This window comes from Chiloscyllium punctatum, chromosome 2, assembly GCF_047496795.1.
Source record: "Chiloscyllium punctatum isolate Juve2018m chromosome 2, sChiPun1.3, whole genome shotgun sequence".
NCBI lineage: Eukaryota > Metazoa > Chordata > Chondrichthyes > Orectolobiformes > Hemiscylliidae > Chiloscyllium > Chiloscyllium punctatum.
The window spans coordinates 82,627,749-82,648,104 of record NC_092740.1 but is presented as its reverse complement, the minus strand read 5'-3'; the positions used below and the strand labels follow the sequence as shown (position 1 = coordinate 82,648,104).

The window sequence follows — 20,356 nt, the reverse complement described above, 5'->3', positions numbered from 1 at the left end:
GTCATCGGTGATCAAACCAGGAAGTTGTGATAGCAAGATTCACCAAAGTTGGAAACTTCAGAGAGGTTTGAGAGCTACTGTGGTGTGGAAACCACATCGTGGCAAGTCAGTGACCAAATGGGTTTGGGGAGCGGGGAAGGTGCAAATAATGAAAAAGAAAAAAATTTGAATGTGTAATTAATGCAAAAAATTGACAACTTTCTGTTCATACTTTGTTATCAACAGGTGAAGAGGTGACTCAACTTACTTTAGTCCCCTTGATTGTCCACAAACTGTATTTTTAAATGACGCAACTATTATATTTCAATTAAAACTACTTCACTGGCTCAAAACTGAGAAGCCAATTACAAGGTATAGAGTGAAAATAAAGGAGAAACATGCAAACAGGTATCAAAGTTTAAAGGGGAGAACAACACAACCAAGGACATGTAGTTTAGCATGTCCTTAGAGCCCGTGGGGTTAATCAAACCAGGAGTTGATAGATTTTAAAATCCATTTAAAATCTGCTTCAACAGAGCAATGTTATGTTTGAGTTCTCAGTGATGAATGTTTGCCTAATTTACTTTATCATCTGGTACTGTTTCTCAAGAGGAAGCCTTCCAGTTCTGCTGTTATGAATCAATTTTCTTCACTGTCCGAAGATGTTGCCTGAAATGAATGGCTTACTTTTGCTCCTATGTTCTTTATAGTCTTTCAGAAATAGATACTAGTGTATGTTTTTGGCTTTTATTCCAAGTTGGTATTTCTAAGTTGGTTAATATGCAGGTGACTTACTGAAAATTTCACTTTCGAATGTAAGGTGTAAATCAAACAGGACATAGGGATCAGAGTGATTGATTTCAAGCATTTTGCATGTTAATTTCAAATCCTGGAGAAATTTCTTCCAACAGACAGCCCGTGTGATTCTCCGCCACAAAGTGTTTGAAGCCAAAAATCTTAATGCTTTAAAAAGTAGGAAATAGATGTAATTCTTAGGGCTAAAAGGTATCACAAGGTATGGGTTGAACGTGGGGATGGAATAACAAGTTGAGTGCCTGGTCACGATCATATTGTATGACACAGCAGGCTCAAAAAGCCAAATGGCCTACTCCAGTTCCTACTTTGTATGTCATCTATTGATGGTTTCAGGAGTGGTTAAGTTATCTTTGTGGCCATCTCAAATCAAGGTCTTTCCTGTTTGAAGTGATTTTAGCCCATGAAAAGCATCCCACGTATTTTTTTCTTTTAAAAATTACAAAATGGAAGTTCAAAGTGAGGATACGTTTTTACTATAATCTTTACAGTTTCCATAAAAGCTTATAAGACTCAAACTTTAAAAAAGTTAAGATAGGTTTGGTCAGCCATGAAGAAGGAGCTTCCTATTAGAAAAGGCTGCACAAAATAATCAAAAGCGTAAATGCGCTCCTTGGAAATGCCGCTAGACGATGGTTTTGCTCGATACCTTTTAAAAAAAAAGTCAGCCATTTACTCATGTTATTAAGCATATTACCAGATGCAAACTGAAATTGACTATTGATTTCCCTTGAAGTTGCATTGATTTTCATCATGCTTGTGAACACCAGTCTATATTTTGTGTGTACTATGTTGGCAAAGAGAGAAAGGATGGACTAATAATTACATTTAAGAGGAATGGTATTTGAATAACACAACTATTTACTGTAACAAGCTGTACTGACTGTAAATCTCTGACAAATAAATTCCCTCCAATTTTCTTGCTATTCTAAATTGTGGACAAAGAGCATTTAAACCTCAAACACCATATTCAGGATGTCCATTGAAATAAATGCAAAGCTATGTATTTCTACCATTAATGACAAAAGAAGATGGTAGCACAAAGATTTTAGACAACCCAATGCTATTTCAATGCACTGCCCTACAGTCTCTAATAAATCAAAAAATAAACTGCACTGGTTTTTAAAAGTGCAGATCAATATGTTAGAAAAAAATAATTTAATGATGAATAGATCCTTTTGCAATGTAACAATAGAATGCAAGCCAATTTGATTTCTGAAAATGGCAACCACTGCACACAGAAGATTAACCAAAAGTATATTTGCCACTATCTAAAAGCACTCACCAGAGGCTAATTTAAGTAAGGACATCTGAACTTGTCAAATTTTGACCGACTTCAATCTGTTTCATCTCAACAAGTTTTTCAAATCAGAAATAGGCAGGTGAAAAAAAAACCCCAAAAGCTGCTCCTGTCATGTGTGCCTATCCTGTTCCTGTTTTCTCTCCTCCCTTTCACACAAACACACCCTTCACTTGCATTGTAAGCAGCTGACAAATGAAGACAAAAAGAACATTAATAATTAAATCTGTATGATAATCAACACATCGACTGCCACTGCATTTCAAACTGCAATGATAAAGGGCAATTCTGGTTTCCCAGGAGTTGCTCCACCAGTGCCCAAAGGAAAATGTACCAACATAACCAGTAAGGGGGTGAGGAGAAATAAAATAAAAGGTACAAGGGCAAAACTTAACTTGAAAACCTTGATAGAATTATAACCCCTTAGCTTCTGGAAAAAGTTCAACATTAAAACAAACAAAAAAAGGTGTTTTAAAAGGATCAGGCTGCGTCAACCCAAATGCTTAAGAACAGACTAAGAATGACAGAGAATATGTGCCTGAGCATTAAACGGGGCTCCATGAAGGAGTGAGTCCATTTGGGCATTCAACTTCAAGCATTGCATGACCAAATGACTTTTCTAAAAAAAAAAGAAAGCACAAAGGATTTAAGTATTAAACACAAGTAAAGGCTCCGATGATGTCTTGCTGGATTTGTAGCTGTTCCGAAGAGACGGCCGATATCGGTGTATTGTTGGGAGATATTTCCGCCGAGTCAGCGCTCTGCCTCCAGGCCTTAAACCCACACAAACGCCAGCAAATGCCCGTTTGTGCCAAAACTTATCCTGCACACTTCCCCGGTCAGCAAGTGTTGGCAGCGGAAATAAAGACAACTCCCACCTCCCCGCGATCATTGAAGCTTCGTGGATCCAAGGGACTTTAAAAAGGCAGTCCGCTCCAAGTTTAAAATTTCACTTCACTTCCTGCTACATGCTCGACACTGTTGCATCAGACCAAGCCTGTAACTTGATATCATTCGACACACATCCTGGCTTCGGAGAGGTTATAGAAACGGTCCACTGCGCTCTGAAGGATGCAGTCATTCGGCTAACGTTAAGATCTGGTGAGAGGTTTCGCCCCAGAAACCAGTTTGTACAGTGCATCCCCCTGTGAGCAGCAAGTGGCTGCAAGTCTCAGGCAGCTCGGAAAGAGGCAACAGCCTGGCTGCAGTCACAGATGCCTAGAAAACATTTCAAATGTCAGAGACTTTTTCTATAAACTCCACACCATTTAAACTGATCAAAGTTAGAATCATTTTAACCAATCTACTTAGTCTAAAGCTTAATAACTTCCCATTGCTTTGACTTAAACAATAAGCGATTCAATCCTTAACACCCTTGCCTCATGGAGGCGGGGAGTAAGAAGAGAAACCCGATCCATTCAGGCAGATAGCCCACACAGCTTCCTCATTACACTCCTCTTTCCACAACCACCCCCACCCCCCCTCTCACTGCCCTTGTCATTTAACTCGCTGTTATGGAAATACTCGTACATGTAAAAAGCTGCCATGTAGCGTTTAATCAAATAATCATGTCACTCAAAAGCAGAAATTGCTGGAGAAACTCAACAGGTTTGGCAGCGTTTGTGGAGAAGGAGAGAGAGAAAAGCAGGTTGAGGGGGAGTCCTGTGACCCTTCAAGGGTCAAAATTAAAAATCACAACACCAAGTTACAGTCTAACAGGATTATTTGGAAGTACAAGCTTTATGAGCTCTGCTCCTTCGTCAGGTAGATAGTGGAGTTGGATCATAGGACAGAATTTATAGCAAAATATCTAGTGTCAGACACGTTTGCAATACATTGAACAAACCTAGGTTACTGTTACTTCTTTCATCTTTTAGAATGGGCTGCAGGTTTCCATTCAATAATATGTAAATCACAGAACTTCTTTCAAGTCACATTCCCACGATAACTTAAGGTTTTATTTAAAAAAAGGTGACATCTCAGCTCAAACATGCATGAAAAAGGTGAGAGATCAAAGTCTGTATGTGTTTCCGATCTGGTGTCTGACAGGTCCTATTACCAAAGTAGAAATTTATAAAATGTCACAAGGATTATTCAAGGGTCAGCATTTCTCCGCAGATACTGCCAGATCTGCTGAGCTTCTTTTGCAATTTCTGTTTTTGTTTGTTTCAGACCTTCAACGTTGTCTGTACTTTGTTTTATATCAGACTACTCAACCTAGCAAGTGGGTACATTTTATAGCAAGATTGATTTGTCCCTGCAAACCAATTAGCTAGTGAATAGCTCAATCTTACACACACCTTCAATTCAGGGCTCATCATCTACAAACTTATATCAGTATTTACTGTGAAAAAGGATATTGAAGATATAGACTGTAGGGAAATAGATGGTGACATCTTGCAAAATGTCCAGATTACAGAGGAAGAAGTGCTGGATGTCTTAAATGGGTAAAGGTGGAAAAATCTTCTAGGAGAAAGTGAGGACTGCAGATGCTGGAGATCAGAGCTGAAAAGGTGTTGCTGGAAAAGCGCAGCAGGTCAGGCAGCATCCAAGGAACAGGAGAATCGACATTTTGGGCATGAGCCCTTCTTCAGGAATGAGGAAAGTGTGCCAAGCAGGCTAAGGTAAAAGGTAGGGAGGAGGGACTTGGGGGAGGGGTGTTGGAAATGCGATAGGTGGAAGGAGCTTAAGGTGAGGGTGATAGGCCGGAGTGGGGGTGGGGGCGGAGAGGTCAGGAAGAAGATTGCAGGTTAGGAAGGTGGTACTGAGTTCAAGGGTTGAGACGGAGACAAGGTGGGGGGAGGGGAAATGAGGAAACTGGAAAAGTCGGAGTTCATCCTTGTGGTTGGAGGGTTCTTAGGCAGAAAATGAGGCGCTCTTCCTCCAGCCGCCGTGTTGCTATGGTCTGGCGATGGAGTTGTCCAAGGACCTGCATGTCCTTGGTGGAGTGGGAGGGGGAGTTGAAGTGTTGAGCCACAGGGTGGTTGGGTTGGTTGGTCCGGGTGTCCCAGAGGTGTTCTCTGAAACGTTCTGCAAGTTGGCAGCCTGTCTCCCCATCTCTGCATACCTCGACACAGTCCTGTCCCCCTTAGTCCAAGAACTCCCCACCTGCATTCGCGACACCACCCATGCCCTCCGCCTCCTCCATGATTTTCGCTTCCCCGGTCCCCAACGCCTTATCTTCACCATGGACATTCAGTCCCTGTACACCTCTATCCCCCATCATGAAGGACTCAAAGCCCTCCTTTCCCCATCCCCCATCACGAAGGACTCAAAGCCCTTCTTCCTTTCCCACCGTACCAACCAGTACCCTTCCACTGACACCCTCCTGCGACTGACTGAACTGGTCCTCACTCTGAACAACTTCTCTTTCCAATCCTCCCACTTCCTCCAAACCAAAGTAGCAGCCATGGGCACCCACATGGGCCCCAGCTATGCCTGCCTCTTCGTCGGATATGTGGAACAGTCCATCTTCCACAGCTACACTGGCACCACCCCCCACCTTTTCCTCCACTACATTGATGACTGTATCGGCGCTGCCTCATGCTCCCACGAGGAGGTTGAACATTTCATTCACTTTACCAACACCTTCCACCCCAACCTCAAATTTACCTGGACCATCTCAGACTCCTCCCTCCCCTTCCTAGACTTCTCCATTTCTATCTCGGATGACCGAATCAACACGGACATTTACTATAAACCGGCCGACTCCCACAGCTACCTAGACTACACCTCCTCCCACCCTGCCCCCTGTAAAAACGCCATCCCATATTCCCAATTCCTTCGTCTCCGCCGCATCTGCTCCCAGGAGGACCAGTTCCAATACCGTACAACCCAGATGGCCTCCTACTTCAAAGACCGCAATTTCCCCTCAGACGTGGTTGACGATGCTCTCCACCACCTCTCCTCCACTTCCCGCTTCTCCGCCCTTGAGCCCCACCCCTCCAATCGCCACCAGGACAGAACCCCACTGGTCCTCACCTACCACCCCACCAACCTCCATATACATCGTATCATCCGTCGCCATTTCTGCCACCGCCAAACGGACCCCACCACCGGGGATATAGTTCCCTCCCCTCCCCTATCAGCGTTCCGAAAAGACCACTCTCTCCGTGACTCCCTCATCAGGTCCACACCCTCCACCAACCCAACCTCCACTCCCGGCACCTTCCCCTGCAACCACAAGAAATGCAAAACTTGCGCCCACACCTCCCCCCTTACTTCCCTTCAAGGCCCCAAGTGATCCTTCCATATCTGCCATAAATTGACCTGCACCTACACACATCATTTACTGCATCCACTGCACCCGATGTGGCCTCTTCTATATTGGGGAGACAGGCCGCCTACTTGCGGAATGTTTCAGAGAACACCTCTGGGACACCTGGACCAACCAACCCAACCACCCCGTGGCTCCCATTCCACCAAGGTCATGCAGGTTCTTGGACTCCTCCATCACCAGACCATAGCAATACGACAGCTGGAGAAAGAGTGCCTCATCTTCTGCCGAGGAACCCTCCAACCACAAGGGATGAACTCAGATTTCTCCAGTTTCCTCATTTCCCCTTCCCCCACCTTGTCTCAGTCCCAACCCTCGAACTCAGCACCACCTTCCTAACCTGCAATCCTCTTCCTGACCTCTCCGCCAACCACTCCGGCCGATCACCCTCCCCTTAACCTCCTTCCACCTATCGCATTTTCAACACCCCTCCCCCAAGGCCCTCCTCCCTACCTTTTATCTTAGCCTGCTGGACACACTTTCCTCATTCCTGAAGAAGGGCTCATGCCAGAAACGTCGATTCTCCTGCTCTTTGGATGCTGCCTGACCTGCTGCGCTTTTCCAGCAACACATTTTCAAAGGTGGAAAAATCCCCAAGACTTGATCAGGTGTACCTGAGAACTCTGTGGGAAGCTAGAGAAGAAGTGATTGCTGGGATATTTGCATCATCGATAGTCACAGGTGAGGTGCCGGAAGACTGGAGGTTGACTAATGTGGTGCCACTGTTTAAGAAGGGTGGTCAGGACAAGCCAGGGAACTATAGACCAGTGAGCCTGACGTTGGTGGTGGGCAAGTTGTTGGAGGGAATCCTGAAGGACAGGATGTACATGTATTTGGAAAGGCAAGGACTGATTAGGAATAGTTAACATGGCTGTGTGTGTGGGCAATAATGTCTCACAACTTGATTGAGTTTTTTGAGAAAGTAACAAAGAGGATTGATCAGGGCAGAGCAGCAGATATGATCTAGATGGACTTCAGTAAGGCATTCGATAAGGTTCCCCATGGGAGACTGATTAGCAAGGTTAGATCTCATGGAATACAGGGGGAACAAGCCACTTGGATACAGAAGTGGCTCAAAAGGTAGAAGACAGAGGGTGGTGGTGGAGGGTTGTTTTTCAGACTGGAGGCCTGTGACCAGTGGAGTGCCACGAGGATCGGTGCTGGGTCCTCTACCTTTTGTCATTTACACAAATGATTTGGATGCGAGCATAAGAGGTACAGTTAGTAAGTTTGCAGATGACACCAAAATTGGAGGTGTAGTGGACAGCGAAGAGGGTTACCTCAGATTACAACGGGATCTGGACCAGATGGGCCAATGGGCTGAGAAGTGGCAGATGGAATTTAATTCAGATAAATGAGAGGTGCTACATTTTGGGAAAGCAAATCTTAGCAGGACCTATACATTTAATGGTAAGGTCCAAGGGAGTGTTGCTGAACAAAGAGACCTTGGAGTGCAGGTTCATAGCTCCTTGAAAGTGGAGTTGCAAGTAGATAGGATAGTGAAGGCAGCGTTTGGTATGCTTGCCTTTATTGGTCAGAGTATCGAGTACAGGAGTTGGGAGGTCATGTTGGGACTGTACAGGATATTGGTTAGGCCACTGTTGGAATATTGTGTGCAATTCTTCCTATTGGAAAGATGTTGTGAAACTTGAAAGGGTTCAGAAAAGATTTACAACGATGTTGCCAGGATTTGAGTTATAAGGAGAGGCTGAACAGGCTAGGGATGTTTTCCCTGGAGCATCGGAGGCTGAGGGGTGGCCTTATAGAGTTTTACAAAATTAAGAGGGGCATGGATAGGATAAATAGTCAAAGTCTTTTCCCTGGGATGGGGGTGTCCAGAACTAGAGAGCATAGGTTTAGTGTGAGAGGGGAAAGATATATATAAAAAAAAAAGAGACCTACGTGGCAACTTTTTCACAGAGGGTGGTAAGTGTATGGAATGAGCTGCCAGAGGAAGTGGTGGGAGCTGGTACAATTGAAACATTTAAGAGGCATTTGGACGGGATATGAATAGGAAGGGTTTGGAGGGATATGGGCCGGGTGCTGGCAGGTGGGACTAGACTGGGTTGTGATATCTGGTCGGTATGGATGAGTTGGACCGAAGGGTCTGTTTCCATGCTGTACATCTTTATGACACTTGTTTCCAAGTCTTTCCAGGATTTCTCTCCAAATAAATCCTCTCTCTGTCTCAACAAGCATCTCAGTGGTAGCTGTTAATTATCTCATTGTGTATAAGGTCCTGTAAACAGCATTTAACCACATAACACACAGTGAGTGCACTCCATTTGAAGAGGGACTCCAGTGTCTCCTGGCCAACATTTAACCCTCAAATCAACATTATTAGAAAAAAAAAAGAGACGATTAGTTATTACCAGGGTCTTGTGTTTGAAGAAAGTGTCCCTTATTTTGACTGATTGTTCCATGTCCATAAGATCCTAAGATGTATGAACAGAAGTACACCTTTCAGCCAAGCCTGCTACATTGTTCAATGACAGCATGGCTGCTTTGATTAGATTGCCTGCTTCTCCACCACCACCCCCCCACAACCCCCAAATCCTAGATTCCCTAACTGATTAAAAATCTGCCTCAGCTTTAAAAGATACTTAATCACCCAACCCTCTGTGGTAAAGAATTCCTTAAGAAGAAAAACAAAATTCTCATCTGTCTCACAATGTCCGATTCTTTCGGAGATTATGCCCTCTGATCCTTGACTCCCCCACAAATAGGAGGGAAAAAAAGTATGCTGTGTGGGTAAGAGCTCTGGGCACAGCTGTTTACAACAGCCCTGCATTACAGGTAAAGAAAAAGGATAAAGACAATATCTCACACACACACACCCCACACACACGAAGAGAATTATGATAATTTAAAGTTCCAATCACACTACAAAGCCAAAAATCTCAAAATGTCAACATTACTGAGAACCTCCACTGCAACTATCCATCTTTTCCAAACAATTTCAAACAAAATCTATTTAAAAAAAGCTTTTTTGTCTTTTTGGACTTACCTCTTATTTCTAACTTGTGTGTGCAATATTACATTACTATTTCTTTAATTTATTAGTTACTAAATGTTAATTCAAGAAATGCTTAAATTGTTTTCTTTTAAAAAGACATTCATTTGGATCTGGAAGAATGGTATCCTCTTAAAATTAACCCCATTATGGCCAATTTAGGTGGTGGTGGTGGGTGATAAACCAAGGGGTGACAGTCATCACTTCTCATGCAGGAGCCTAAGTGCTGTGAGGTATCCCATGTGTAACTGTGACAAATTAGAGAATTTGTTTCCTAACACCTCCATTATTAAGAATCTCAAGATTTCTCCTCCCCAGGCCTTCTCATGTTGAAACCACTCACTAAACCTCATGCTCTCATGATCACCAGCAATCTTCTATATCTTGACACCTGTTTTGACCATGGGATCAAGGTATAAGACAGAGTTGACCACTTGATTGTCAGAATGTTGCCATCTTCCTTATAAATGTGACTACACCTCAGAAAATCTCCTTGGCTTTAGAGTGCTTTACCTGTAGGGACAAGTTGATTAGTGCTGGTCAAAGCTCACGCAAACCTCAATTTCCATTGGTGCAAATAATGAAGGTTTATTTTTGGTAAACTCAAAAATAACTACTTTTAAACGCAAAAAAAATGCAAGTTTAGCATGATCGTCTCCCCACCCACCTGCCTCCCTGCGTGCCCCCCCAACTTGCACTCAGATGAGGCAATGAGCTAAGTTAGGATATCATGTTGCTATATATCTACCAAATTACAAGGGAGAAAGTTAGCCAAGCACAAATGTTAGAAAGGTCATATACTGGTTAGCTACTGAGTATAAGCTCATTAGGAAGAACCATTGCATGAACAAAGCAAATTTTATTTGGCTTTATTGATTATAATGCAACATTTTCCTCATACAGGGTAACACACTGTTCTGATAAACAGTTACCAAATAGGGAGTTGGCTAAAGCTTCTTGTTGCACAAGCACTAGTCAACCTGCCTTCACAGGAGCAGACAAACCTGTTGCCAAAACATTTTAAAAAAGTATATATCTCAAGACTATTTAACATTTAATACTATAATGGCTGATTCTCTACCTCAATGCACTAATTCTACTCTCTCCCGCACCGCATGATATCTTAAATGTTTGGAAATAAAGGTATTTTAAAAATAAATTCAGGAACTTGACTGCAGCGTTTTGTGGTAGAGAATTGCACAGATTACCATCTTTTCATTGAAGAAATTTCACAATGAAATAAAAGCAATTCAAAGATCTGCTTGCGGTGCAGCCAATTGGTTAGCTCATTGCTGTTAAATCAGAATTTCAATAAATTACACCTCAGGGATTCTTGCCTTATGTAAAACAATGAATTTGATTCAAATAAATGTAACCCATGAGCATTGTGGAGGCAAAAGGAAATAATTAACCATGCAAAAGTTTTTAAAAAGAAACTCTATCCCACAGGCACACTCAGTTCCGCTGATACGTGTCCCTACCATCTGCTCCACAGTAGGTTTTGATATTTGATACATTACCCTAATAAATTTAAGAAGAATTTAGTCTATTTGAACCTTCTATGCAACAACTTTAAAATGCCTGAAACACTTCATGGAGCGTAACCAAACAAAGTTGACAGTGAGCCACACAAAGAACTATTAGGGCAGATTAATTTGGTCAGGAGTTAGGCCTTAGGAATGTTTTAAAGGTGGAAAAAGGACAAAGGCGAAGGAGAGAGTTCCAGAGATCATGGCCTCGGCAGCTGCATCAACTTTGCCACTGGGTCTGCATGGAGGCTGGAAGGGCCACACAGAACATGCCTCTGAATGGTAAAACAGCACAGACTGAAACTCCTGGGAAAGAATGAAGCTGCGAGTCAGACATTCTCAAGGTCAACCATAGGCAGCCTGAAAGCCAAAACTCTGCTCCACATCCTCAAATCCCCTCAATAGAATCAGTGAATCCCCTCATTACTCAACATGAGCAGAGTGTAAACTTCAATGCACGAGAATTCCTAGAAGCATGACATTCCAACCGGAACTCTTAACAACCACATTGACTTGGACCCCATGTATCGGAGAGAAAGAACAGGAAATGACATCACCAACCCAAAGAACCCCAAACATATATTGGGAAAGCAGGAAACATCAGCAGTGCTTCACCCAGAGGCTGACTGAAGATATTACCTAGTCTGAAAATGAACCATCCAGCTCAGCGAGCAAACCTACATCCAGAACCTCATCCTGAGGTACAAATCTTCTCAAAATTCACCACTACAATAGTTAGTTAATTTTTCATTAAGTAACAGCTAGGTTTAAAATCGGTATTGACAAAGAATTATAAATAGATTAAAAAAATGGAGGAAATACTCAGGTGGTCAAGCAGCATCTGTGGAGAGAAAGTTAACCTTTTAGGTTTACATGATTATTCACTTCAGTTCTGGTTGGCTTTTGAGTTTTAATTGCATTTTTTTGTTTTTAAGTTTATATTTCTAGTATCCACAGTATTTTCATTTTGTATTAATATCATTTTGTATTAATATTGTTGTCGAAGTTATTGTAATGGTATAAAAATACAAAAGGTGCAACAGATGTCAGTTGTAACTCAAGGTAGCACTCCCTCCACAGAGTTAGACAGAAGATTCAAGTCCATTCCAAACCAGGACAACAAAAATCAAAAGTGACAAAATAAAGAGTACTAAGTGCTAGATTTTTTGATGTGCCAACTTTTAGAGAGGAGACTAAATTAAGGCTCAATCGTGTCCTACTAGGCAAAGATCCCAGGCACAGATTTGGTGTGCAGAGCAGATCTCCTCAACATCCAGGTCAATATTTACTTTGATTTATTGTCAAGTGTACCCAAGTTCTGTTTATGAGCAGTACAGGCAGATCATAGTAATCAAGGACATACAGATCATATGGTTAAAAAAAAATTGGTTACATTGCACAGAGCATGCACTAGGCAAGATCACCATTATTTGAAATTAGAGAGACCATTCATCAGTCCAATAACAGCAGGGAAGAAGCTGTTCTTGAACCTGCTGGTCTGTGTTCAAGCTTCTGTATCTTTTGCTTAACAGAAGAGGTTGTAGGAAAGTATTAACAGGGTACAATGGGTCTTTGATGATATTGGCAGCCTTTCTGGGCCAACGGGCCGTGTAAATGGAGTCCGTGGATGGATGATTGGTTTCTAGGATGGTCTGGGCTATACACACCACCTTCTGTCGTTTCTTACAGTCCTGGGCAGAGCAATTGCCATACCAGGCTGTCATGCACCTGGACAGTATGCTTGCTATGGTGCATCTGTAAAAGTTGGTGAGGAACCTTGTGGACATGCTAAATTTCCTGAACCACGTGAGGAAGAGGAGGCATTGCTGTGCCTTCTTGATCGTCACACATATATGCGAAATCCAGAACAGGTTGTTGGTTATCATCACTCCAAGGAACTTGACGCTCTCCACTCTCTCAACCTCAGCTCCACTGTTATAAATGGGGGCGTGTTCTCCTCCCTTGTTTCTGAAGTCAATGATTAGTTCTTTAGTTTTTCCAAAGTGGAGAGAGAACCATGGCACCAAGCCCCCTATCTCCTTTCTGCATTCTGATTCGTCATTGTTTGATATCCATCCAGTGGTGTCATCAACAAACTTGTAGATGGCGTTCATTCAGAATTTGGCAACACAAGCCTGGGTGTACAGGCAGTACAGTAGTGGGCCGAGACCACACCTTCGGGGGACTCCAGTGTTTTTGTGGAGGTGGTGCAGTTGTTTATCTTCACTGATTGCAGTCTGTGGGTCGAGAAGCTGAGGATCCAATTGCAGAGGGTGGAGCAGAGACCTAGGTCTGAGTTTTGATATCAGTCTGGAGGGCATTATGATGTTGAAGACAGAGCTGTAGTAAATGAGCAGGTGTCCTCTTCTTCAGTCAAATATTACAAATTCAGAAGAGCTGAATTTTCCTCTTTGTAGAAGCCGCCAAATTGTACATAGGAAGCACTGTTTCCTACATTGCAACTGTAACTTCAGAAGAACTTATTTGATTATAAAGCATTTTGGGACATATTGTGATCAAGAAAGGTGTTGTATGCATGCAAATCATTTCATTTCTCAATTTGGAGAAGCCGGTGTTGGACTGGGGTGTCCAAAGTTAAAAATCACAACACCAGGTTATAGTCCAACAGGTTTATTTGGAAGCACTAGTTTTCGGAGCGATACTCCTTCATCAGGTGGTTGCCCATTTCTCAGTTTTCTCTAGTTCCACTGTATAAATCAATATAGCTGAGTTTAACTTGCAATAAATTTTTATTACATCCTGGTTTCCTGTAGTAGTTCAATCTCAAATCACCATAATAAAGCTGCAATTCTGCAATACCTGGAAGTGCATTAGCTAACAGTGTGGGAACTAATGACTAAAGATCATCACCAATGCAATGAATAGTTGCTGTTATTGTTTTGCATTCAAGTGGGGGTTGGGTTGGGATTAAGAAAGTATCTTTGATCCAGATTTCTCACTTAACTGAAGTGACAAAAATATCAAGCTTCAGTTACCAATTAAATGTTTGAATTGCAACTCATTCTTTGTAACCAAGTTTCTCTTTTAAATGTTTTTTGGGGATGGGTCTTCAGTTCAGCCAGGTGACTGTCTTAGCAGAGTATAGATCCAACACAACAGCAATGCCTCACTCACATTTAGAACATAGAACAATACAGCACAGAACAGGCCCTTCGGCCCACGATGTTGTGCCGAACTTCTATCCTAGATTAAGCACCCATCCATGTACCTATCCAAATGCCGCTTAAAGGTCGCCAATGAATCTGACTCTACCACTCCCTCGGGCAGCGCATTCCATGCCCCCACCACTCTCTGGGTAAAGAACCCACCCCTGACATCTCCCCTATACCTTCCACCCTTCACCTTAAATTTATGTCCCCTTGTAACACTCTGTTGTACCCGGGGAAAAAGTTTCTGACTGTCTACTCTATCTATTCCTCTGATCATCTTATAAACCTCGATCAAGTCCCCCCTCATCCTTCGCCGTTCCAACGAGAAAAGGCCGAGAACTCTCAACCTATCCTCGTACGACCTACTCTCCATTCCAGGCAACATCCTGGTAAATCTTCTCTGCACCCTCTCCAAAGCTTCCACATCTTTCCTAAAGTGAGGCGACCAGAACTGCACACAGTACTCCAAATGTGTGCCTAACCAAAGTCCTGTACAGCTGCAACATCACCTCACGACTCTTGAATTCAATCCCTCTGCTAATGAACGATAATACTCCATAGGCCTTCTTACAAACTCTATCCACCTGAGTGGCAACCTTCAAAGATCTATGTACATAGACCCCAAGATCCCTCTGTTCCTCCACCTGACCAAGAACCCTACCATTAACCCTGTATTCCGCATTCTTATTTGTTCTTCCAAAATGGACAACCTCACACTTGGCAGGGTTGAACTCCATCTGCCACTCCTCAGCCCAGCTCTGCATCATATCTAAGTCCCTCTGCAGCCGACAACAGCCCTCCTCGCTGTCCACAACTCCACCTATCTTTGTATCATCTGCAAATTTACTGACCCACCCTTTGACTCCCTCCTCTAAGTCATTAATAAAAATTACAAACAGCAGAGGACCCAGAACTGATCCCTGCGGAACTCCACTTGTAACTGGACTCCATGCTGAATATTTACCATCTACCACCACTCTCTGACTTCGACCGGTTAGCCAGTTTTCTATCCAATTGGCCAAATTTCCCTCTATCCCATGCCTCCTGACTTTCCGCATAAGCCTACCATGGGGAACCTTATCAAATGCCTTACTAAAATCCATGTACACTACATCCACTGCTCTACCCTCATCCACATGCTTGGTCACCTCCTCAAAGAATTCAATAAGACTTGTAAGGCAAGACCTACCCTTCACAAATCCGTGCTGGCTGTCCCTAATCAAGCAGTGTCTTTCCAGGTACTCGTAAATCCTATCCCTCAGTACCCTTTCCATTACTTTGCCTACCACAGAAGTAAGACTAACTGGCCTGTAATTCCCGGGGTTATCCCTATTCCCTTTTTTGAACAGGGGCACAACATTCGCTACTCTCCAGTCCCCTGGTACCACCCCAGTTGCCAGTGAAGACGAGAAGATCATTGCCAACGGTACTGCAATTTCCTCTCTTGCTTCCCACATAATCCTAGGATATATCCCGTCAGGCCCGGGGGACTTGTCTATCCTCAAGTTGTTCAAAATGTCCAACACATCTTCCTTCCTAACAGGTATCTCTTCTAGCTTATCAGTCCGTTTCACACTCTCCTCTTCAACAATACGGTCCCTCTCGTTCGTAAATACTGAAGAGAAGTACTTGTTCAAGACCTCTCCTATCTCTTCCGACTCAATACACAGTCTCCCACCACTGTCCTTGATCGGACCTACCCTCGTTCTCGTCATTCTCAGGTTTCTCACATACGCATAGAATGCCTTGGGGTTATCCTTGATCCTATCCGCCAGGGATTTTTCATGCCCTCTCTTAGCTCTCCTAATCCCTTTCTTCAGGTCCCTTCTGGCTATCCTGTATCCCTCCACTGCTCTGTCTGAACCTTGTTTCCTCAACCTTATGTAAGCCTCCTTCTTCCTCTTTACTAGACATTCAACCTCCCTCGTCAACCAAGGCTCCCTCACACGACCATTTCTTTCCTGCCTGATCGGTACATACATATCAAGGACACGTCGTATCTGCTCCTTGAAAAAGTCCCACATTTCCACCACATCCTTCCCTGACAGCCTATGCTCCCAACGTATGCTCCTCAAATCCTGTCTTACAGCATCGTAATTTCCCTTCCCCCAATTGTAAAAACTTCCTTGTTGTGCGCACCTATCTCTCTCCATAACCAAGGTGAAAGTCACAGAATTGTGGTCGCCATCACCTGCATTTCTGGCAGGTCAGGGACTATTTTTAAGTGAAAAAGTATTACATTTGTAGATTGGGTTAATTTGATTTTTAAAGCCCAAACTTTATACTCAAATGCCAAGTCCAGGTAAACATTGATTTGCTTCATGTGGACTTTGAACATATTATTGCCCAACATGCAAACAAGTCAGCGTGATTATATGTAGCCATATTGCATCTTACAAACAGGTGAGGAAGGAGAAATAAACATCCCTCTTTTTAAACCCCTTTGAATTACTTGCAACAACTTTTTTGTGGCACCCATCATTCTTCAATTAAGGCCTAGTTTAGAAATACGAAGGAGCGAATTATTAAGGTTTTCCTGAGCGAGTGAACGAGGAAGTGTCATTTACTAACCCTGAGAAAAATAATTAAGAGAAAATTAAACCTAAAAAGACACAGGAGATTAATTTAAAAGGATCGGGGGAATTTAAAAAAAAAATTAAGACTACACAGTTAAACAGTCCTTAAGAATCCTTGAGGGTTAGATTCTTAACCTGACACCACACAGTTATTTAGAGGTTTACGAAATTGTGAGGGGCATGGATAGGGTAAATAGGCAAAGTCTTTTCCCTGGGGTCAGGGAGTCCAGAACATGAGGGAATAGGTTTAGAATGAGAGGGGAAAGATAGAAAAGAGACCTACGGGGCAACTTTTTCCACACAGAGGGCGGTACGTGTATGGAATGAGCCACCAGAGGAAATGGTGGAGACTGGTACAATTGCAACGTTTAAGAGTCATTTGGATGGGTATATGAATAGGATGGGTTTGGAGGGATATGGGCTGGGTGCTGGCAGGTGGGACTAGATTGGGTTGGGATATCTGGTCAGCATGTACGGGTTGGACAGAAGGGTCTGTTTCCATGCTGTACATCTCTATGACTAATAGCTGCTTTGCATCCTCAGCAATAGCTGAATCAGTAGCTATATTTGAGTTATTGTTCAATGCTTATTTTTCCGGTAAGTGTGGTATTCAGTGATAATGACAGAAATATGGTGGCAGAGAGTGTGTTCCAGCTAGCTGTCACAAATACATTTTTCTTTCTGCTACCTAAAAGCAAATGTTGAACAATTACTGTATTCCAGAACCAAGCTACATTGTCTTTTCAAGCTAATTGGTAAGCAAGCCTTTCATCTCCCAAGATGCAAAAAAATATCATGTGCATGAATGAAATAGTAGACGCAAACTTCTCAGTGCAGACTGAATTCCTGATATTAAAGCCTTTAGATCAAAACTAATTTCAATGCAGACAGTCGATTGGTTTCCAGAATTCTCAAAGTTTGCCCCAATCTGTGACCAAATGACACTGGAGTCAAAGTCAAAGTCAAAGCCGTACACCATGAAAACAGACCCTTCGGTCCAACTCGTCCATGCCGAGCAGATATCCCAACCCAATCTAGTCCCACCTGGCAGTAGCCAGCCCAAATCCCTCCAAACCCTTCCTATTCATATACTCATCCAAAACCTTTTAAATGTTGCAATTGTACTAGCCTCCACCACTTCCTCTTGTAGCTCATTCCATACATGTACAACCTTAGGTTCCTTTCATAACTTTCCCCTCTCACCCTAAACCTATGCCCTCGAGTTCTGGACTCCTCCATGCCAGGGAGGAGACTTTGCCTATTTACCCTATCCATGCCCCTCATGATTTTATAAACCTCTAAGGTCACCCCTCAGCCTCTGACGCTCCAGGGAAAACAGCCCCAGCCTGTTCAGCCTCTCCAGATAACGGAGATCCTCCAACCCTGGCAATATCCTTGTAAATCTTTTCTGAACCCTTTTCAGTTTTACATCATCCTTCTGTTAGGAAGGAGACCAGAATTGCACGCAATATTCCAAAGTAGCCTAATCAACATCCTGTACAACCGCAACATGACCTCTCAACCCCTGTACTCAATATAATGAAGGAAAGCATACCAAATGCCTTCTTCACTATCCTATCTACCTGCGACTCCACTTTCAAGGAGCTATGAACCTGCACTCCAAGGTCTCTTTTTTCAGCAACACTCCCTAGAATCTTACCATTAAGTGTATAAGTCCTGCTAAGATTTGCTTTCCCAAATGCAGCACTTCACATTCATCTGAATTAAACTCCATCTGCCACTTCTCAGCCCATTGGCTCATCTTATCAATATTCTGTTGTAATCTGAGGTAACCCTCTTCGCTGCCCACTACACCTCCAATTTTGGTGTCGTCATCAGCAAACTTACTAACTGTATCTCTTATGCTGCCATCCAAATCATTTATGTAAATGACAAAAAGTAATGGATCCAGCACCGATCCTTGTGGCACTCCACTGGTCACAGGCCTCCAGTCTGAAAAACAACCCTCCAACATCACCCTCTGGCTTCTACCTTTGAGCCAGTTCTGTTTTCAAATGGCTAGTTCCCCCTGTATTACATGAGGCCTAACCTTGTTATCAGTTTCCCATGGGGAACCTTGTCGAATGCCTTACTGAAGTCCACATAGATCATGTCTACTGCTCTGCCCTCATTAATCCTCTTTATTACTTCTTCAAAAATCTCAGTCATCAAGTTTGAGAGACATTATTTCCCATGCTGAAAATGTGCCGCTGGAAAAGCGCAGCAGGTCAGGCAGCATCCAGGGAACAGGAGAATCGACGTTTCGGGCATCAGCCCCTCGCACAAAGCAATGTTGACTATCCCTAATCAGTCCTTGCCTTTTCAAATACACGCACATCCTGTCCCTCAGGATAATGAGTAATCTTGTAAAAGAATCCTTAGAAATATGTGACCACAATATGATAGAATTTTACATTATGTTTGAAAGTGAGGTAATTCAATTTGATGCAAGGATGATAAATAGCTGAGGAAGTACACTGGCAAGTACATTAAAAGCCATGATTGCACATAGGCAATGGATAATACATAAAGAATTATTACTTGATTCACAGCAACTGTACATTCCTCCAAGGAGCAAAATCTTTAAAAAAGTCAGTCAAACATTATTGCCAAAGGAAGTTCAGAATTGTATAAGATTAAAAGAAAACACCTAGAATGTTGTAAGTAGCAGCAATTCTGAGGATTGGTAGGTTGATAGAATACACCAAAGGAACTGCTCTTTGTTACTTCAAAAAACTCAATCAAATTTGGATGACAGGATTTCCCACGCACAAAGCCATGTTGACTATCCCTAATCAGTCCTTGCTTTTCCAAATACATGTATATCCTGTCCCTCAGGATTCCCTCCAACATCTTGCCCACTACCGATGTCAGGCTCACCGGTCCATAGTTCCTTGGCTTGTCCTTACCAACTTTCTTAAATAGTGGCACCACATTTGCCAACCTCCAGTCTTCTGGCACCTCACCAATGACTATTGATGATACAAATATCTCAGCAAGAGGCCCAGCAATCACTTTCCGAGCTTTCCACAGAGTTCTAGGGTACACCTGATCAGGTCTTGGGGATTTATCCACTTTTATGCATTTCAAAAAATCCAGCACTTCCTCCTCTGAAATATGGACATTTTTCAGTAATTTTAATTCCACATTTCTTCATTTTTAAAAGTGATTTTGTATATAAAAAGGTTTAAGCTCAGATGACCAAAATTTAAAAATTTATTCATTCATATTTACCACTACCGTAACAACACAGCAATAGGAAACAGAATGCAATCGCAACTGACTGGGTAATTTTTACAATTGAAATCTTCTTAATACTTTAGCAGTAAGTGCAGTAGAGACTGTGTCAAGTACAATTGCAGTCTGTGCTAATGTCCAAAACTGCAGCTAGGAGACAATATTCTGAGGGATAGGATCTATGACTATTTGGCACAACATAGCGTGATTAAAGGTGGTCAGCATGGCTTTGAGAGGGGCAGGTCATGCCTCACAAATCTTATTGAGCTCTTCGAGGATGTGACAAGACATGTCGACAAAGGTCGAGTAGTGGATGTGGTGTAGATGGACTTCAGCAAGGCATTTGATAAGGTTCCCCATGGTAGGCTCATTCATAAAGTCAGAAAGTATGGGATACAGGGTGATTTGGCTGTCTGGATTCAGAATCCATTGGCTGACAGAAGGCAGAGAGTGGTTGTAGATG

At 42.8% G+C, this 20,356-nt stretch overlaps 1 protein-coding gene across 2 annotated transcripts in view; it reads right to left on the bottom strand.

The window, feature by feature from the left end:
- Nucleotides 1-20,356, bottom strand: part of gramd2b (GRAM domain-containing protein 2B) — a 73,779-nt gene that overhangs the window by 43,483 nt on the left and 9,940 nt on the right. Inside the window, exon 1 of one of the 2 annotated variants that reach the window (XM_072584704.1) lies at nt 2,971-3,412. The exons of the other annotated variant lie outside the window; for it this stretch is intronic. Coding sequence (XP_072440805.1) covers nt 2,971-2,984 — 14 coding nt within the window. The 5' untranslated portion in view covers nt 2,985-3,412. Of the gene's footprint in view, nt 1-2,970; nt 3,413-20,356 lie in introns of those variants that run through there. 2 annotated transcript variants of the gene reach the window in all.